This window comes from Pleuronectes platessa, chromosome 11, assembly GCF_947347685.1.
Source record: "Pleuronectes platessa chromosome 11, fPlePla1.1, whole genome shotgun sequence".
Lineage (NCBI taxonomy): Eukaryota > Metazoa > Chordata > Actinopteri > Pleuronectiformes > Pleuronectidae > Pleuronectes > Pleuronectes platessa.
The window spans coordinates 16,529,337-16,549,197 of record NC_070636.1 but is presented as its reverse complement, the minus strand read 5'-3'; the positions used below and the strand labels follow the sequence as shown (position 1 = coordinate 16,549,197).

Genomic DNA, 19,861 nt, shown 5'->3' with positions numbered 1-19,861 from the left:
GGAGTAAAAATCTGAATATTGAAGATTATATTTTATATTAATTCTAATAATGACCGCAGTGTTATTTCATTTTGATTAATTTGGGCATGTTTTTTGTTGCATTTTTTTTTTATCAAATGCTTCAACCCACCATTACGATAACATACAGTTTCCTGCTTTTATTTATATTTAATGTTCTTAAAATCATCCTATTCACATTGCCTGAGAGTTTCATATATTGTACTGTATATAGATTTTCTTTTCTATACATTACATCTATATGTCATATATATATATAATACTTTTACATGTGGTCATTTCGGAATCATAATCATTTTGAAATATTTAAAATATTTGGTCTATTATATTATACACTTCAAATACAGCCTTATATGTCTGATATTGCTGTAAATCTTTTGATGTCTACTAAGTCCCTTGCTGCTTCCAAATTACATTTTGATTTATTAAAACTACCTCACACATCACATCTCGATAATACAATCTAAGAATATAACATTTTAATTTCCAGCCAAATAATTGTCTATGATTTATTGTAATAATAGAAAAATATAAGATTATTACAAGTAATTGTATAATTTCAAATTAATGTTTCAGTATTATATATACTGTCAACTGAGTAAGATTAATTACTCTGGACGATGTGTAAAATTGTCATGTATATTTAGTCATTATTTCCAATTATCATGCCATTATTTTAATTACTTGCTGTACTTGTATATTATCCAAAAGTCTTAAAGACATGCGACATATAATTAATCACAACCAGTGCAAATTACTGTGATATACTCAAAATAAAAATGAATATTTATATCTGATCTGAAGATCTTGGCGTATACATCTGGATGATTTGTACCTTTTACGTGGCCCTCAGAGGTGAGCCTTTTGACCTTTTATCCAGTGTCTCACTTGTGCTCCACTTCCTCAGTAGATAAAAGCCAGGATGAATGGTCTCTGTGGGCATAACCAAACACTGAGCATTATTTGATTCAGACTCCCCTGGGTGTTACGACTGGGAAATAATTGTATGTATTTGTATTTGTTTCTTTTGCACTGTGGTGTGCTCTGGGTAATTCTTAATACCTTCTAGAGATTATACGGTAACTCCCAAACTCCCATGATTATAATTAAGCCTGACTTGGTTATAAAATGAGCAAATAGCAATTTAGTTTTGCATCGTGTGAGGGAGCATCTGTGTGTGTGTGTGTTCCACTGTGCTCTCGCCTCTCCATACGTCTTTACATTTCTGAATATACTTGTGACTGAGCTGGAGAGTTTGAATGTGCACACGCATTGAATGTGTGTGTGTGTGTGTGTGTGTGAGAGAGAGTGTGTGTTTGGGGAAAGTGCTGCAGAGGAAAGGCATATATACAGAAAGGTTTGGTTAGGCATGGAGACTGCTATCATCTTCCTTCTGGGAAAAAATACAGAAGAGAAAAAACACAAACATTCCCCCATCCATTCTCTTTCTCCTCCTTATTCTCTATCTTGCACTCCCTCTCTCCCTCTCTCTTTCTGTATCACTTACAAAGGAGCCGTTTCCTCCAAAATGAGGCCACGTACGGAAGGTATGCAAATGAAATCATTGCTCGTGGATTAGAATGGGACACCATATACCCTAAATCATGATTGTCAATCATGGCTGGGGATTAAGGGATATGGGCTCACAGACCTAAAAAAGCAACATTTCCCCCCTCAGGCAGATCCCCATTGTGAGGAGCTCCAAGGAAAAGAGGGGCTCCACGGGGGAGGAGAGAAACACTGGAGCACTAGTGCCCCCTTCTGTCTGATGTTCACTGCCACCATTTCATCATCATCATCAAACACCGGCAGCCAGTCTGAACAGAAATAGCGGCTGGCATACACGAGCCTATTCATTTACACTCCACGTAGCCACGGGCGAAAGCTTGATTAGACAAACGCACATGCTTTGGTGATGCAGTGTTTCATCTTCAGTGGAGGAGAGAGAGAGAGAGAGAGAGACCTCATTTGTTTCTCTGGCAAATGTGCCGGCTTGGTTCAACATCAGTGGGTTAGGAGGGCCATGGGCCTTACACATGTAACAGATGTTTGTTTGCCCTGTGAGTGAATGTGTTCAGCACTGAAGTCCCTCAACCATCACAATCAATTTGTTCTTCAGATATGTTGTGTATTCTCTATGTATTTGTATGTGGACTGTACTTGTACTACATTTGCCAATTAGTCAATTAGGGGTACAAGGTGTGTTGTATGTATTTAAGCATACATCCAAATATTGTATTTTGTACTAGTAAGAGAGGGAACCACACATTTTGGGTATTAATTACATAAATAATACTAAAACTAATAATAATTAAAGTTTGGTCAATTCATCGATTGGACACAGACATATTGGTATCAGCGTTAATATTTGCATATGCACTGATATGAAAACCTTTATTTTAGAGAATACACATTGGGGGGAAATTGTAGTACAACATAATTGGTTGAATTTTTTTTATTTATAATAAAGTTTATGATTAAATTATAAATATCCAGCCTGAATTACATTTCTTTGTCATAATGGTTGATTACAAGATCTCGGGAATAATTTATATTTTTTAAATAAATATATATCTGCCAATATATATCTGTGTTGGAAATGTTTTACTTCCTATTTTAGTATCTGCATCCGACCGAAAATAACCAAACCAGTCAGGCTCTTCTAATAATACAGATTAATAATAAACAAATTTATGATTAAACATAATATTGGATCATTGAAAAGTATAATAATATCTCGTGAAATGTGCTTAATATGTTGAATTCAGGAGTCTTCTACTTCATATTAAGTGCAGCTTCTCACACAGAGACATGTTTAGTGGATTGTGTGTGCAGACCCTGGAGCCCTCAGCTAGAGTGCCAGTCTGTTCCTGTGGAGCAGTCAACCAGACAAACCCAGCCAAGAGAGAGCAAGGTACAGGCACCGGGCCAGGAAACAGCACTGGAAAACACTCCACGGTGGCACCGAATTAATAGTGTTCTTTTTTTTATTATAGGTGAAGGCGTGGGGCGAAGTGGAAAAATACACAAGCACATTAGTTTGGGATCATCAAAAGGAAAGTGGTGTGCGGTGGCAGGAATCAAGGGAGATTGTAGATAATAATAATACGAAGGAAAAGTGAGCAAAGGAGGAGAGTTGGCACCGTTCACATCCTGCACAGTGCTGCTCCCGCCTGCCCAAGACTGAAGGTGGCGCGGGCACCTGTGCCGTTTTGGCCCCGGGAACATACGGGCAGGAGGTCAAGGCCGGGGCAACATCTGCATCGCATCAGATAGCCTGGCTGTCAGCCATAGCCATGAGAGCCTCACGCTGAGAAGTCCTAAAGAATAGATTTATAAATCATCACTGTGAATTTTATAGAAATATAGTTTAAAACCCATTTCAACTCAAATGCTCAGTATTATTTTCATGATGTCTCCCGTGGAGTTTCTTCATTTTTTTTACATTTGTCTCATCTATTGCATGATTTATAAATGCAGAACTTTATCTTTGAAAATAGTTAGGATCCGACAACACTTACCTTCATGTAAAGCTTGGTCTGTGCAGTAAAAATGACCTGAGTCATTTCAAACAGGGGGTTCCCAGTCTGCCACAGCGACATCACCTGAGTCCTCTTCCCGATGGCGCGTAAAATAAACCCCCGAAATTAGTATGAGCCACCGGCACACTAAGAGCAAATCATTATGCATCATTAGGTGAAGATTTAGTTTAAACGTGTTTAGCAGGAATTAAGCAAAGCTGTTGTTGACATGGATTGACTGCTGTAATGCTTTATTGTCAGTGCTCCAGGAGGCAGAGGGAGGGCCGGCCTATTTGGGGTATGTAGCGGAGCAGAGACGCACCGAAAGCAAGTATTTGCGGGATGCTGGGAAGGACCGACTGGTTGGAGGAGAGAGAAAGAGAGTGGACGGACAGGAAAGTGTGGTTGATGATTTGGCAGAGGCGGAGGAAGAGAGGGGGATGAATGATGAAAGGGTAAACACATGTGGTCAGGGGAGGAGAGGGTTTGGTTGCAGAATTTTAAATGTTGGATCTTAAGCTCAGTGTTGATGCTGAAGTGTTATTAAAGACTCAGGATTTGGCCTGAATCTGCACGAAAGAGGGTCCTATTTAAATCTAACGCGTAGGTGATATGCACTCCAGATAGATGCCACTGTATCAACAATGAATTTGGGCTGTGGCTTCATTGTAACTTGGAAAATATTAACCTATTTATTGCTCAGTCCGACTTTTTAAATTCTAGACTAACATTTTCCTGCTACTGCATAGAGCCAGGGGGATCTTAATGCAAACGGATACTGACGTGGGTTATGTTACCAATTCAAGGCCAAACGCTCGGCTATAAGGAGGATTTTCTCCTATCTGATCACAGGGGGAAATACAGTATACTGCAGCTTTTGGATGAATTAACTCCAGTAGTAAGGGGGGGAAAAAGCCTCAACAAGAAGCAGAATCAAAGGTGGAACACGAACAACTCTTCCATGGTCGGCTCAGCCACAGAGAAGTTTCCCCTCTCCCGTCCTGACGCCCCCTGTGTTTGTATGTACTGGCGTCTTTATGTGTCTGAATGTGTGTATGCAAGAGCTGCTCAAACTGACGCGTAAGAGAGGACAGTCTTATCCAGCTCTCCAGTGTTGACAGTATTACTAATCCCCTCCACCTGCTCAAACACCCACCCCAAAAAACACATCCCTCCCCCTCTTGCGTGCGCCTGTGCCGGTAGTCCCTGGGGCCGGGCTGCGCCTCTGCCTCCGTCTCCACGCCAGTTATCGTTCCCGGCCCGGCTCCGCTCCCCCAACCTTTCCCCGCGCCACGTACATTAATCGCTGCAAAAACAAATAGTTTTCAAATGTTTGGAAAAGACCCACTGTTTGCATCAGGGCCTAACAAAATAATTTTTACAAGCTATCCGGGTGTGATTAGGGCTGAGAGAATTGAATTTATGTGGCATTGATAATATTAATATTAACCTAATTAATTATGTTGTTTGAGCTTGCACAGCACTGTGTGTACCTTCTACACAACACTAACCAGCCGGAGCTGGAACTGAGCTCTCAGGCGTCTCTATCTCCCCGGCTCTCCCCCAGTCCATGACTACTGCACACAATTCATCAGCTCGTAGATATCTAATCCCCTCTGGCTCCGCTCACTTCCTGAAGTCTAAGAAAGAACTTTACTCTGGTGGCAAGTATTCCCATGAATACTTGATGACTTCTATAGAAAGGAGGACCGTTTCATCTCACTTTGAAAGTGACATTCACGAGAGAACCGAAGTGACTTTGGATTCGCAGCTCTGCATTTATGAAGGATATCATGAGCAGGGACGAGAGTAAAATGAAACATCTTATTTAATGAGTCACTAATTAAGGTAACAGCAGCACATTGGGAGCAGCTTTGCGTATGAGACAAGTTTCAGGCATCGGGACGCGATCTGGCATCTCTTAGTGCAAAAGACAGTGAGTGTGAACCTCCCATAAGCCCTGTGTGAAGACGTCCCCTCTAGTTGGTTTCCTTCATCGCCAGAGGTCAACATTTCAATGTCTCCTGACCCAGAAACACTGCAGATCCAGTCTGTGTGCACCGCTGGATGAGCAAGTGTTGATCTGTGCAATTACAGTGACACATACTCAGTGACCCATCGCACCAGTCATCTGAGCCCAAGAGGGGACCACCCAAATCTCCAGAGAGGCTCCCAGGCCTGGGTGTAGTTCAGATCACAGTTCTCTGTGATGGCCTGTTGACCTTTTGCTTTGTAGTCGGAGCTTCGAGAGGTGGTCATGTATCTCTCTCAGCCAGACCGAGCTCTATCTCATGCTCGGCCGGGCTGCCTCTGTTGTCTACAACTCACTAGGAAGAGAAGCTGTTCCCGATAGACAGTGCCACTGCAGGCCTGATGTTTGACTTTACAGAGGGATTGTTGACCGTCTCCCTTTACAGCAGCTTCAGGGACTTTTCTTGTGCACAAGTGCAGCCACAGAATTTATATATTTGGCACAATAAAAAAAAAAAAGTTTCTCAATTTTCTTTTACATAAGCACAAAATTCTACATTGTCCATTTACTTACAATATTCAGAAATCTTAGATTGTGATGGATTAGTATTTAAAAACAAATGAAATCTTAAGTCAATAGATATTTAAATTTCTTGGACAAAATAAATCGGTAAAATGCACAATTCCCAAATTCAAGGAGCACTGGCCTTCGCCTCCATGATGTACAAAGCGATCCCAGTCAAGTCTGTATGCCAGGGGCCAGACCGATGCGTTCTCTGAAACAGGGATGGGTTTCTTCAAGGTGCGTCATCTCATCAAAGCATTGGTTACTGGACGGAGGGCAGCAGAGTGTTGTATCAGTCACTAACTGAAGTGGCGGCCCAGTCTGGCTGAGCGGTAGTCCACTCTGAGCTGGACGAAGGCATGCAGGAGGTTCCGCTCCAGGTTGGTGAGCTGCTCACCTGAGCACACCTGCTTCAGGTTGTCGGGGGCGACCACCAGGAGGTTACAGAGGGCGTGGAGTGTGTCGAAGAGCTGCAGCACTAGAGGAACCTGGAGGACGGAGAAACAACATGTTCAGATGATCATAATAAATCACAGTGTATCTTTTGTGCACTAAAAACCACACAGGGACACTTTGTGGTTTACTTTGTGGTTATAAGACTTACACATTTGTAAGTCTTATAACTATTTTGTCATTTTAAGTAATAGATCAAAAAAAAATCTCAAATATTTGTGTACTACAGGGAGAGAATTTGCTGCTTTCATGTCTGATATAACTGACAAAATAATGAACTTTTCAAACTTAAATTTCTTAGATTTTCTGGGAGAAAAATAAATCAACAAAAATAATCATCCACATAAGCATTCACCTAGACTGGCCATTCACATATAAAGTTTTCTTTTACCATCTGACCCATGTATCCTTGACCTATGCCCCCGTCCCTCCCTTACCCTGAATTCTTTGGCGCATCTTCGGTATTCAGCTACGTCGCAGATGGCCAGCATGCCTCCCATTGAGCTGTAGCTGTACTGCTGTAGGTGCTCGTGGATGAGCCTGTGGAAACGCACGCCCAGCTCCGTCAGCACCACGTCCACATTTTTCCCATCCATGGATTTCCGCACGTGTTCGACCTGCCGACTGACGTAGGAGCACACCTTGGAGCAGGCCTGTCGGGCAGGAATACACAAAGGGAAACATGGAGGAGATGCTGACAAACTAGCAAAATCTGTCAGTGTTTAGTCAAAGAACAGAACAGAAAAATGAGACAGAGGCCTCTTGTCTCTCTTAGATCTCTTACTGTAGTGTACTGGATCATGACGTTGTTCTCATCTTCAGGCCTAAAGTCGGTCTTCTTCTGCTCTGTAGCCAAAACGTGCTTCATTTGCCCCACCATGCAGTTCAGTGTTCTGTGTGTGGCAGAAAAATACATCAGAAAACGGCTCGTCATGCCATTTGTTGGTTTTAGTTTTCCCATATTAAAAATAAAACATCTCTATTGGCAGTAGTTTCCCACCTATTATAACCTCACCTGTCAATTCCCGTGTCCAGTTTCACTTCCATCTGTTCTATCGTCTCTTTCTTTTTGTGCAGGCACTCTGCCAACTTTTGAGATGAGCTGGAGAGATATTTCAGAGGGTAAATCAGAGCGCCACTTTTCATCTAGAAATGTTGTGTCTATGAAAGACAGGAGGTATATAGCTATACAAATATTCAGAAATATTTATAACCACTAACTGACCTTATAAGAGGCATAAGCTGGTCATTAAACTGCTTGTCAAACAAGTGGAAGATAGAGTTTGCTTGTTGAACCACATCCAGGAAGTACAGGTTGGCATTCTTGGCGTCTGATGAGGGAATGGCTGTGGATCAAAAGGAGAGGAAGAATACATCAAGAAAATAAACCAAAATGTAGGTGAAAGAATAAATCAATGGGATTCTCACAATGCAGAAATTTGCTGTTGCCTGTTCTCTATGGGTCGACGTTAAAGACGTGCAATAGATGAAACAGAGATTCTCATTCACATTAACACTCAGTCAGTGAGGAGAAAGGGGATCAAACCATGGGGGGCATCGGTAATTCACTTCCTTAAAGCAGAATATACCTCATGAATCCACCACCGTAAGATACCAAATTCATGTTTAGTTCCACTGTAGCTGCCTGGAGGTGATAAGCTGTCTCCTTATTATACAGGCACATGCAGGAGGTAAAGAAGAGCCAGACACAGTCTCCTTCACAGAGAGGTAGCTTGGATATTTATCTGTTACCCCTGTTAACTGCAACAAAATGGGTTAGCTATAGCGTTGGTATGGTGTCCATGGCAACACGCTTCCTCATCTGGTCCCTGACAAAGTGAAAGGCTACAGGCGCAGTAGGCTCATGTAAATAACTCCGGTTAGTGATGAGACATCAGGTGTTTTTTCCCCCCCTTCAGGTGTCAAAGGAAGAAAAACTGTGGCCATCTGATTGAGATGTGGCACCAAGGGAAACAGGCTCGAAGGTTGAAACTCAAACGCTACATTGTCGAGATCAAAAAGTCACAGACAGCAGCATTTCAAATGATCTTGTCCGTGTGGTGAAGAGCTTGTAGCTTCATTTTGCCTGAGAGGACACAACCTTTGGATTCTTTGGTCAAGTTGTGAATAGAAGACAATATGAGTATATTTATCACCACAACTATCCAGGTCCATTGCTTTTTATGTATTTTATTCAAAGGCAACTGTGGATCAGGAGGTAGTGAGGGTCGTCCACTAACCAGAGGGTTGGTGGTTTGATCCCCACGACATCCAGTCTGTATTCTGAAGTTTCCTTGGGCAAGGTACTGACCCCCAAATTGCAGTTGACAGTGTGTGAATGGTGGGTGATTGATAATAAGCGCTGCATAAAGATATATAAACATACTATATATATGATGGTGTGTGTATGGGTGAATGCGACTTGTACTGTAAAGCACTTTGAAGGACTGGAAAAGCTCCATATAAATACAGTCTATTTACCATATAGGCATTATGGTTATAATGCGTTTAGGAGGATGTACCTGAGAGGCCAATCTCCAGGGCGTAGTCAATGTGATCCACACACAGATGTTCGACCAGCAGCAGGAATATTGAGAAGGCATTCTTGGGTAGGTCCGAGGGATCTGAAAGCTGTGGGACCCCAAAACATAAAACTCTTTCAAAACTACTTTTCTCTAAAAGACTTCATTAATACACTCCCCCCTTCCCCTACAGAATAAACAAAGCAGATTAGCCTCACCCTGTTGCATCTCTCAAAGGCATGGCGTGTCTCTTGCAGCAGGTTGACGACCAGCTCTGGGGAGAGAAAGGTCTCCCCGTGAGTGTCGATGCTGGGGCCCAGCGGAAGGTTAGTGCGCTGTCTGATACGCTCCTTCAGCTCTTGAATGCTGTAGAAGAATGTGGATCAAGATTACTTTGTGCATCTTCATTTTATTATTGTGCAAAAGAGATTTTAAAATAATCCCAGCTTAATATGGCTTGCTGAAACTCTGACCTTCCGGTGCCTATGAGGCGTTTCTGATGGTTCTTGGAGTCATAGTATCGCTGCAGAATCATAGCACCTCGAGTGCGAAGGTATTCCCTCTCCATGTCAATGTAACTTTCCAGGTAGGAGGAGAAGATGCTCTTTATCAGCTTGGACAGGAACGTGTGCTTGTCTGAGCCCAGGTTGAACTCCGTTAGCTTGGTGGCTAATGCTGTGGTTCTGAGGAGTGCGTAAAGAGAAAAGTAAAAATGTAAGTATTAAGGTGTGTGACCGAAAGGGAATAGAAAGTATGCGGTCAAGTTATTTACTTGGAGTAAAGGTCATAGAGGTTCTTGAGGTACTGTTCCACATCAGAGTGCCGGGTCGTATCCAGTTTATCCTTGACGTGGGCCTGGAGACACAAAGCCCGTCAAATATAAAACGAACAGATGAAACACAGCTAGAAAACACAAAACACACGGGCGGTAGTAGTAATACCTGTAATTTGATCTCAAAGATGTTTTGGATGAGTTTGGCCATGACAGTCTCTGGGCTGCTGAAGACTTCGCCCACCTGCTTGTTGACCCTCTGGCAGAGGACTGCAGTGTCCTCAAACACATCGTTCCTCAGGTAGGCCCCCTTGAGACAGAAAAGGGTTATTCGGGTATTACTGACACCCAAAACGTGCAGTGTGTGACATATAAGAGGAACTTTTTTTTACTCACTTCTTGACACTGTTTGATATAGACGTCCACACAATGTGCATAGCCCTTTAACAAGAAGAAACAGGAGTTACTCCGGTACAACATGTATAAATCAAGTGACAATTTTAATGATCAGACTCGAGACATAAAAAATTATATCAAATACACGGAAAGAGAATCACCTTGAAATGTAATAGTACTGCCGCAAGTTCCCTCATCCGTCCGATCTCGCCCCTGCGCTGGGCAGCAGTGAACTCCTGGATTAGCTGTCGCTCTAGGTCGTGGTACTTACCTGGATAGAAAAGTAAACACAAAGACAAAAAAATTATATTATAATGAGTTAACTTTTACCGTATTTATTATCATTATATTGCAGATAATAGTGCATAATGAGTTAGTTAAAAAACCACTAACTTACTGGCAATTTTTGCCTTGACGTCTGCAAATCTGTCAGAGAAAAACACAAGAAATCATTCAGACACAACTATGACTCGTATCCCACAATTAAGGTCAAAAGGTTATGGCACTTTTTTTGGGGGGGAAATGCATTGATTTGGATTAAATGCTTAAATACTCGATTTGTTCTGCAATGGCCTTACACGACCAGCAAAAGTCGACATCACTAATACACCACCTTCCTCTTGTTTGACAGGGCTCTTGTCTAAAGCTGCCTCCAGGATGCCTGACTCACCTGTCGAAAGGCAGCTCCTGGGCAATGAGATGCAGCTTCTGGATGATATCAGCAGCCTCCTTAATCTGAAGGAGCGAGAGAGAGAAAGAGAGGCGGAGAGTGAGTGGGTGAGAGAGAGACAGATGTAAGGTGAGGGAAAAAGAGAGAGAGCACGACAGAACCAGGAGAGGTGGACATCCGGGCAGAAAGCGGGCAGGCCGCCGGCGGTGTTCTCCACTTGGGGGGGGATCATCATCTTAGAGCAGCCCTCCTCCACCTCCCCGTGTTGAACAGGGAGCTGATAACAGACAGGCTGCGCTCACCTGGGCATCGGCAGCAACAACAGCAGCAGCAGCCCTGACTTAGCGGCCCATCCCACTCTTTATTGGCATGCCTTTTCTGAATGGGCTGTAATCCCACAGGAGTCTAAATCGCCTTCAATAATCTGTCCGGCCAGGGATATCTGTCTAAAAAAAGGGGGCCCTGTCGAGAACTCCCCTGCCTCCGCCCCTCCTGACATACACGCTGGCTGAAAAAGCCCCAGACCTACGAAAGGCCCGCCGTCCGCAACTCCTCTGTTCCTGCAGATGCCTGCCTCAGCTAACATCATTACTCCGCTCCCGTGAGGAGGATCCAGCCTTTCTGCTCGGCGAAGGTTTTCTAAGTATCTGTCCCCCAGCTAAGATTAGCTAAATCCCATGTAAGTAATGTAGCCGTCTCCCTGCAGTCAGGGTTTAGCAGCACTTGTCTCCACGCTGGCGGCCCAGCCCTCCCTTTCAGAAGGATTAGCAAAGCCACCCCCCTTCAGCTATTCACTTGCAGCTTTCCTCTTTCCCCCTTGTCTGGAGGTATGCTCAGGAAAAGGAATCTTGCCAGATATTTCTGCATGCCTCTCCAGAAAACTAGCTCCATCTCCAGCTCTCGTCTCTGGGATTGACCCCAAGACTCTCTGCTCTGCATCTACTAATGATGTTCCTACCAACAGGAATTAATCTGAGGCTTCCCAGCCTCTCGTTCTCACTTACAAAACTGCAAAATCCAACTTTCAGGGGGTCACTTTTCTAACATCTACACGGCCTCGGTGTAGGCGGAATCTATGTGCGTCTCCTCTCACAGCATCCATGTTATCGCCGCCTTTAAATGTACGATCACGCCACAAGCTCTTTGCCTCTGTAATGCGGCACAAAGCTGAGGACCAACTAAATTCTTGCTCCGAGACAACTTACTGGAAATGCAATTAGGGTTGACATGAGCATGTTGACATCCATGTGAGTCGATCACCCAGCTATTGTCAGGCAGCAAATGACAGTTTATTAATCCAAATTAGCTGAGGGATCCAACTAAAGGGATAAACTTGACAAATTAATATGGATGCTCTACCTCCTAATCCCGTTCATTCTTACCTCCGGCAATATCACAGCAGGGGACCTTGTCAATGGTCACACCTCCGCCAGAGTGAATGGAACGAAGGCGTGCAGCGTGTACGCACCTTGTCTGGGTTATTGAAGACGTCACTGCGTAGGTCTCCATCCAGGAACTCGTTGAAATAGGTCATCAGACGCTGAGCCTCCACAGCCCTCTGCCGGGGTGTGTTCACGCCCTCCAGCTGGTCGCCAAGGTGACAAACCTTGGTGGCCACATAGCTGATGTGCTCGTCAAGCTCTTGAAAATGCTGAAAGGCCACCTGAATTGACACAGAAAAATAAAGACATTAAAAATAGATGAAGAATTCTGTGTTCTGGGCTATGAATATAAATGATATTTGACCATACAACACACCTGGTTGCTTCTCTGCAAATCTTGCACTTTGTGGGCAAATTCCTTGGCTTCACGATGACACTGATGCTCGAGCTTCTCCACCCGCCGCTGGATCCTCTCATCCAGTAGCTTTAGCTCCTCTATGTGGTTCTCAAACTCCTCTAAGAGCCTATAACAGAGGAGAGAAAGGTATATGGATCCAGAACTTCACATCGGTTTACATAACACACAGTAAATCCTCAACAAACACACAAGTAAACACACACAAATATTGCTCTTGTTCATGAGGAAGTGATTGCAGAACACAAGGTTAAATCTGTCCCACTGACCTCACACTCACAGTTAATAGTTACTGAATAGTACCGGTTGCTTAATTCCTGGGTCCCCAGACTTAAGAAGCTCTGAGAACTAGCAGCTTCGTCAGCTGCATTTTAAGTGTCACCAGGCTCGCAGAGCAAATGTTCTAAGTCAGCACCACATTTCACAGAGTAAGAAACATCCCAAAATGATGAGTGTATAATCTCTTGACTAATTCCCTCAGCACTGGCTACAGCTTAAAGACATCTCCCATCCCTTCCCAATAGACACTCATTCCCTGGCTGGTGACTCACAGTATGGTGGCCTCCACAGATATGTTGTCTCTGACTCCTCGCTAAAAGCTTCCAACGAGGTGGTAGCAACAGTTTTGTGAAGGAAGAAGATAAGGCAGGACGGATCTACAGTACAGTTTAAGTGTTATGGCATTTTTGCTTACGAGACGTAAGTAGGTCCCCAAGTGTAAACACAACAACAAGCAGAGGAAATGCCATGGAAAAGAAATCTAAGCATTGATATTTCAGTTTTTTTCTCCAACCATCATCGACATTGAATTAGCGTAGAGGACACCAAGATGAGCTTTGGTCAGTGTAAAAGGAAAAACTTCAGTTTCCCTCCAAGTAATGGTGAGTTGACACTGAAAGGTATAAAAGAAGAATCATAATTTACAGTAAGATATTTCCGTTCTATGATTAACCTCGGGATTTTTTTGAAAACAGACAAAAAAATTGGCACATTTGCCCTTCAAAATGTCAAAAACTTCCTGACAAGTAGGATCAAATAAAACGAATACTTAGTTTTCTGGTTTACTAGTACCTCTTGACTTGAGAGATAATTCAAGACATTCCTTGATGTCACAATCTAATCAACTTCAATGAGAGTCTGAAAATATTAGACATGAGTCTGATTGTGGAAGAGGCCAGGAGGACGGTATGAAGACATACCAATTAGTTGCATTGCTGTGGAGGTGATTACACTGTCAGTGGAAGGAAATAGACAAGGCTGTTGGATATTTAAAAGTCATAATATGATATATTACTAAAGCATCTTCCTGAGAAGTAAGTCTGTAATTTTCATGTTCAAATTTAAACTAAATTTACATGCAAGATTAAAAGAAAGCTCACAAGATGTAGGAGCATTTTACACATTTGAATAACTCAATATTAAATGTTTATTGTGATTTTGCAAAAATTAAAGAAATGCATTAGGCTGTAGAAAAACTGGCACCATAACCTGCAGTATGAGATTTCACTAAGCTACAGCCTCATATTCAGAGTAATCTGAGATGGGTTAGGGGCTGGTGCGGTTGTCCTCTAACCAGAAGGTTGTCCCCATCTGCATGCCGAAGTGTCCTTGGGCAAGATACTAAACCCTGTATTGCCCCTCATAGAAAAAGTGCTACCCGTAGATGCACTGTATGAATGTGTGTGAATGTGTGAAAGGCAACAACCTGCACTGTAAAGCGCTTTGAGTGGTCATCAAGACGAGAAAAGCTCTACATAAACACAGACCACGTGTGTGTTGTGAATGTAAATACAAATTAAAAGCTGCTTCTGTACCTTTTAGGGTCAAAAGCCTCTGCTCCTCCTTTGGAGCCTCCTCCAGGAGTCCTCCATGCCAACCTCTCAATGTACTCATCTGCGTCAAAGGGCTCCTGAGGGGGAGAGAAGGTCGTGTTAGTGCTAATGTTCTCCTCCACGTACGATCATTCAAACACTGAATCTAATGTTATGATAATAAAAGCACACACAAACTGGGATGACTGACAAAACGGCTAATAACAGCTAATAACGAGGCCAATTCTTCGATTCATGAAATAAACAGCGTTCGTCCAGAACAGTTTTCACGACATGACGCAAACTTCCTCCCAGCTGCTCGAGTCCTTATTAGACCCTAATAACAGAATGAATAGTGACGGGCACCGTTAGGCTGCCGTCAACGATAACTAGCAGCCTTGCTAACCTGACAGCTAACAGTGCTCCGGTCATTGTACCTCGAACAGCTGAGCGGTCGTCGCCATGTTGACGCTTCAGCTCGCTTCGTGTGGGGATGCAGGTGAGGGGAAGGAGCTCGGAGTCGGTAACGCCGCCGACTTCCGCATGGATTTGGCGATTTGGTGCAGTTTCGCCCTTTGTTGACAGCCTGATGATTAGCAGCCCAGCTTCCTGTATGAAAGCAGGGTGGGGATGGCTGCGGCCCGGGGCGCATGCGCGCGGGGTCGGCTGATTGGCGGTGGAAGTCACGTGACACAACAACAGGAAGTCGGTCCACCGTGGATGTGTCATGAGACCAGAGCCTGTTTTTATTTGTGACAAAATGTGATCGTTAATTCAGGTCAGGTTTGTGTTTGTATCACGTGAGGATTCAGTGCAGCCGGAGAAATGAGTGTGCGAGCTTTGTGGATTGTTTCTCACGAGAAGGGAGAAAATGTGTCGATACGATTCTCGAGGTTTGTAACTAAATGTTCTCCTGCATGATACACACGTCCCGCTATGAAGTGTCACATTGTTCATAACTGTATGTCATTATGTCTTGTCTAATCTTCAATTCATCTAATTTAGTCTGGAGCTTATCTCAAGCTCATTCTTACAAGGTTTTACAAATGATCGACACCGCTTCTCAGTTTTTTATTAAATAGTTTTTATCTATTTTAAAATTGTCTTCAAAAAACGGTTTCTATTAAAAAGCCTTTTTCAGTTTGCTGATGGTTTTATGAGCATCCTGTTTCATTTGGCGTATTGTTTCCTCCATGTATACCTGCTTGTTACAATGTTTAGAAAGAGCTAATTATTATTATAATTATAATTATTATGTCTCACCCCCACAGGAGGTTCTCCACTGTGGAGCACCGTGCTAAGTGCCTGGCAGGTTCCTCCTATGTAGCCGTCCCAGAGGACGGCACCGTGCTGCAGCTACTGCTCACTGAGCTGGGCCTCTCCGAGCCAGACAAGACTTATGTGGCTCTCAGAGACGACTGCCTTCATCGCCAGCGGTCCCCGGCACTGGAGCTGCACGTGGACGGTCCTGGAAAGGGAATACTGTGGCCGGTGTTGGCCGTCTCACAAGGGCCCCTTATCCTGGCTTGCCTGTGTTTAGTGGATGCCCCTCCTGAGCCACGGCCACCCCTGGCCAACTTGCTCTCTGTCTCACAGGGTCTCACCCTCCTGGCAGGCCTACAGACTTTTCTCCTGGGCTCGGGGAACAAGCCTGATAGCGAGGGGCCGGCCTCTCGCCTTGCAATGCTGCCCTCTGTGCTCCTGCAGGTTTGTCCACTTGGGACACCCCTGGATCTGCCAGCGCTGGGGGCACCGGGCACAGCGCCCACACCTGCTGGGAACCAGAAGCAGCCGGCCTGGAAGACAGGTCTCTACCGGGGTCGGGCAGTTGTGAATGTAGCTTTGATAGAAACGGTGCGCTCCATGCAGTATGGGAATCCGAGCACACAGGACCTCTGGGATGTGTACGGCACAGTGACATGCAAAGTAAGTGCACAGTTGAAAGGGAAGTTAGTAAGTCAGACATTTTTGACAATTAACTAACTTTTCCTCTTGCTTTCTACTTTCCTCATATCTCTCCATAAGTGTGAGGTGGAGGGGGTGCTCCCAAATGTGACGGTGACCCTCACACTGCCACCAAACGGTTCTCCACTGCAGGACATCTTAGTCCATCCCTGCGTCACCTCACTGGATTCTAGTATCCTGACCGCCAGCAGCGTCGATAACAGTGACAGCTCAGCGTTCTCTGGGCCCTATAAGTTCCCCTTCTCTCCTCCCCTAGAGCCCTTCAGACTATGCAGTTATACATCTCAGGTAGAGGATATACACTTCCTTCTCACATGCTTCTCATCCCACATGTTCACTGTGCTGTCATATGTGACTCTTCCAACTTTATCAACAGGTTCCTGTTCCCCCTATCCTTGGATCGTATCAACTGAAGGAAGAAGAAAACCAGCTGCGTGTGTCAGTAACCCTCAAACTTCACGAAAGTGTGAAGAACAGCTTTGAGTACTGTGAAGCACATCTGCCATTCTTTAACAGGTAAACTACAAAAATGTATAACAAACCAAAGGGGTTCTGTGTCCGGTCATTTGATTTTAATTGTTAGAAAGGAGTATAAATAAAACGAGGACTGATTTGAGAAAGTAGTGACAGTTCATCAGACGCCACATGTAGCTGTGTCGGCAGGTGAACATCGTGGGGTATTAGGTTTCCACCATCCTGTATCGTAATTGAGATTGTCCACGTTTGTACTTTAGTTTCAGTCTTGCTTTACAGAATCATTACACTCCCATATCAAGGATTTATTATATCAGCAGATAATTCATCTGCCAGCTTCTCACATTTAATACACTTGAAGAACATTTGTCCCTATGTCGGTTTCTTACAGGCTGAAACTTTCATTCTCTAAATGCACCAATCAAGATTGGTTTAAAATATGCTCTCACTGCTTGCCCCTGTGTCAATATCTGTGTAAAAACACAGTTGAATGTGGTTGAACCCATGAAATGTAAATTTTCAGAATTCAGAATTACTATCTACTATTATCTCAGTTTAGCGTGGTTGGTAATATGAATACAACCGTTTATAAATGGGCTGTGTGTGCAGGGATCAGATGGGTGTGGTGGATGTGAAGGTGAGCTCCGGGCAACTGGATGTTTCAAAGGAGAAGAACCTGCTGGTCTGGACCCTGGGTAGACATTTACTTCTGCTCATCACTGTATATAAAAACACTTTTATTGCGGCTGTGTATTTGAAAAAGAAACTAATCAGCAGATTCCTGTCACTGACATGTAGGACAGAGGTTTCCTAAATCTCGTGAGGTCATGATGGAGGGCAGGATCACCTTCTCTGGGCCCACACCAGGACCTACTGACCCTCTCTGCACAGAACTGACTGCCTACATCAAAGTAGGTTCATATGTGTGTTGAGAGTCAGAAACATGTCTTTAGTCTTAATGTTTGCAATGTTCTACAGTCATTAACAAATCCACTGTTATTTTCACAGTTGTATTTCAAGGTGCCTGACACAACACTTTCTGGATCCTGCGTGGATCAGCATTCAGTGCAGGTTTATTCTTCTGCCAAACCACGGATTGCAACATGTGAGCAATTTGAATGTTTTTGTATCAACATTTTTTTGATGTATAGTAAACACATTTTCTGAAAGTCTCTGTCTGTCTGTTGTATTTACAGCCCGAGAACTTCAATCCAAAGAGTACTTTATATGGAACTCAGCAGGTGCCGCTCCGGTGTCCTCTGGGCAGATGATGCTGTAGCGTGGATCTGTAAAAGAGGAGCTTGGTGTTCAAGGTGCACAGTTCACTGTATTACACTGTATTATATTCAAGGGACTGAAGAACATGTGCAGAATATGTGAAGTACATGTGACTCCATTAAATTAAGTTGTTAGAAACTTGTTGTGGCTGGAGTATTTATAAATGAGCACCTGTCAGTGGTTTATACATGTTACACGTTAATCTAATATTCCCTTGTAAATAATTTAGCAAATCAGTGTTCAAACTTTGACTGGCAGAAACATGTTTTTTTTTTTCATCATACCCTTCCTTGTGGTTAAATGTCTTTCATCCCCCCAACTTTCACCCTCCCTCAAATTGATCCCATTGCAGACACAAGGGCCACCCCTCGCTCTGACAGTCCCACTTCAGTGGCTCTCCATCAGCCGGATAATTAGCAGCTGGGACCTTTTCATCAGCTGTTGTGGGCCTGAAGGAGACAGGCGGCTGGGCTGTGAAAGGCCAGGCTTCTCTGGCCAGTGTTTTGGCTACAAAAGGCTCCTCTTTTAGAGCTGGCAGGAGCCCTTACCCCGTCCAATCACTCCCCCGCCTCTTCTTGACCCCGTCCCCGCCCTGTCAACTAGTGGTTCGTTCAAACACACAACCCCTCCAACCAGACTGTGATTGAGCGCTGACCCTCTGGCCCTCAGAGACTTTAAAGGCAGACGGTCCCATTCAGCGAGCAGGAGCTGCCTAATTGGTGAAAAAGTCACAAGGACAGTAATGGTGGGGTGGCCTTTTGAGGTTGCGGAGGTGCTTTAACTCGATTAATCTAGAACCTCAGGTATTTGATTTCTGAACCCTATTGTTACAACACAAAAGGTCTTCCTTGATCTTTACTTAGATAGGTAAAAGTTCTATGAAGACATGTTTTTCCACAGTTAACAATGACTTTACCTGAACTCTGATGAGTAATAATAATGAATAACCAGCCGTCGAAGGGTTAAATTTGAGGCCCACTGCTTCTCAGCAGCCAGACTCCTCTGAGTGGCCTCATTGTGTGCTGTTGGCCTCTTGTGCCCCTTGCTGGTCCAAATGCTACATTCTCACGTGGATTTCCACTCTGAAGGCTGACCATGACCAATCCTCTGTCAATTGGAACCAATTGCTCACACGGCATCCTTCACCTTCTTTTTATGTGGCAGTGCAGAGTGGTAGACACCAAGACCTCTCGGCTCTCCCCTCCAGGATGATTTGGCTTTAAGGCCCAGTGTATGTGGCTAGCGAACCGGAAGAGGAGAAGATTTCTTTTTTTTTTGGAGGAGTTGGGCCACTCTAAATCTCCTCAATATGTGGCCAGTCTGGCTCCTGTAGTCTGCAGTCACTGGCCTCTCGCTGGCAGACTTTGCCTTGTTGATTGAATGGCTCGCTAAGTAGACGGACTCGCTTTAATGCGTTGCTGTGGTCCGATGCCTTCTGCTCACGCTTTGGGTGTGAAACCTGATGAGCTTTTCACAATTATAAGTGTATTTCCTCACTGTTAACGTGCAAATATTTAAGGGATTTAACGATTTTCTGTTACAGTAACCTTTGAACAAATACATTTCTGAATTTAAAGCAACACTGTGGATCATTATTAATCATGTTAATACATACTGAGAATGGACAGAATAAAGTGATATAAATATA

General features: G+C 43.8%; 2 protein-coding genes across 4 annotated transcripts; one reads left to right on the top strand and one right to left on the bottom strand.

Annotated features, from left to right (window-relative positions):
• Positions 1-5,349: 5,349 nt before the first annotated feature.
• exoc5 (exocyst complex component 5) lies at positions 5,350-15,127 on the bottom strand. Its single transcript, XM_053434995.1, has 18 exons — positions 14,934-15,127; positions 14,500-14,594; positions 12,647-12,794; positions 12,357-12,551; positions 10,889-10,953; positions 10,616-10,644; positions 10,380-10,489; positions 10,219-10,263; positions 9,992-10,132; positions 9,823-9,905; positions 9,524-9,733; positions 9,269-9,416; positions 9,051-9,159; positions 7,754-7,874; positions 7,544-7,630; positions 7,313-7,421; positions 6,966-7,181; positions 5,350-6,563 (listed from the first exon to the last, which is right to left on the bottom strand). The coding sequence occupies exons 1-18, from the start codon at positions 14,958-14,960 to the stop codon at positions 6,375-6,377; spliced, it is 2,127 nt and encodes a 708-aa protein (XP_053290970.1). The 5' UTR covers positions 14,961-15,127; the 3' UTR covers positions 5,350-6,374.
• A 67-nt stretch (positions 15,128-15,194) lies between these two features.
• Positions 15,195-19,861, top strand: ap5m1 (adaptor related protein complex 5 subunit mu 1). 3 transcript variants are annotated; one of them, XM_053435255.1, is made up of 9 exons: positions 15,195-15,389; positions 15,768-16,422; positions 16,522-16,749; positions 16,838-16,977; positions 17,545-17,630; positions 17,734-17,846; positions 17,944-18,040; positions 18,132-18,248; positions 19,378-19,861. In XM_053435255.1, the coding sequence occupies exons 1-8, from the start codon at positions 15,322-15,324 to the stop codon at positions 18,212-18,214; spliced, it is 1,470 nt and encodes a 489-aa protein (XP_053291230.1). In that variant the 5' UTR covers positions 15,195-15,321; the 3' UTR covers positions 18,215-18,248; positions 19,378-19,861. The 3 variants fall into 3 exon arrangements, with proteins under 3 accessions (XP_053291230.1, XP_053291229.1, XP_053291228.1); XM_053435254.1 differs by having other exon boundaries at positions 18,566-19,861; XM_053435253.1 differs by having other exon boundaries at positions 18,132-19,861.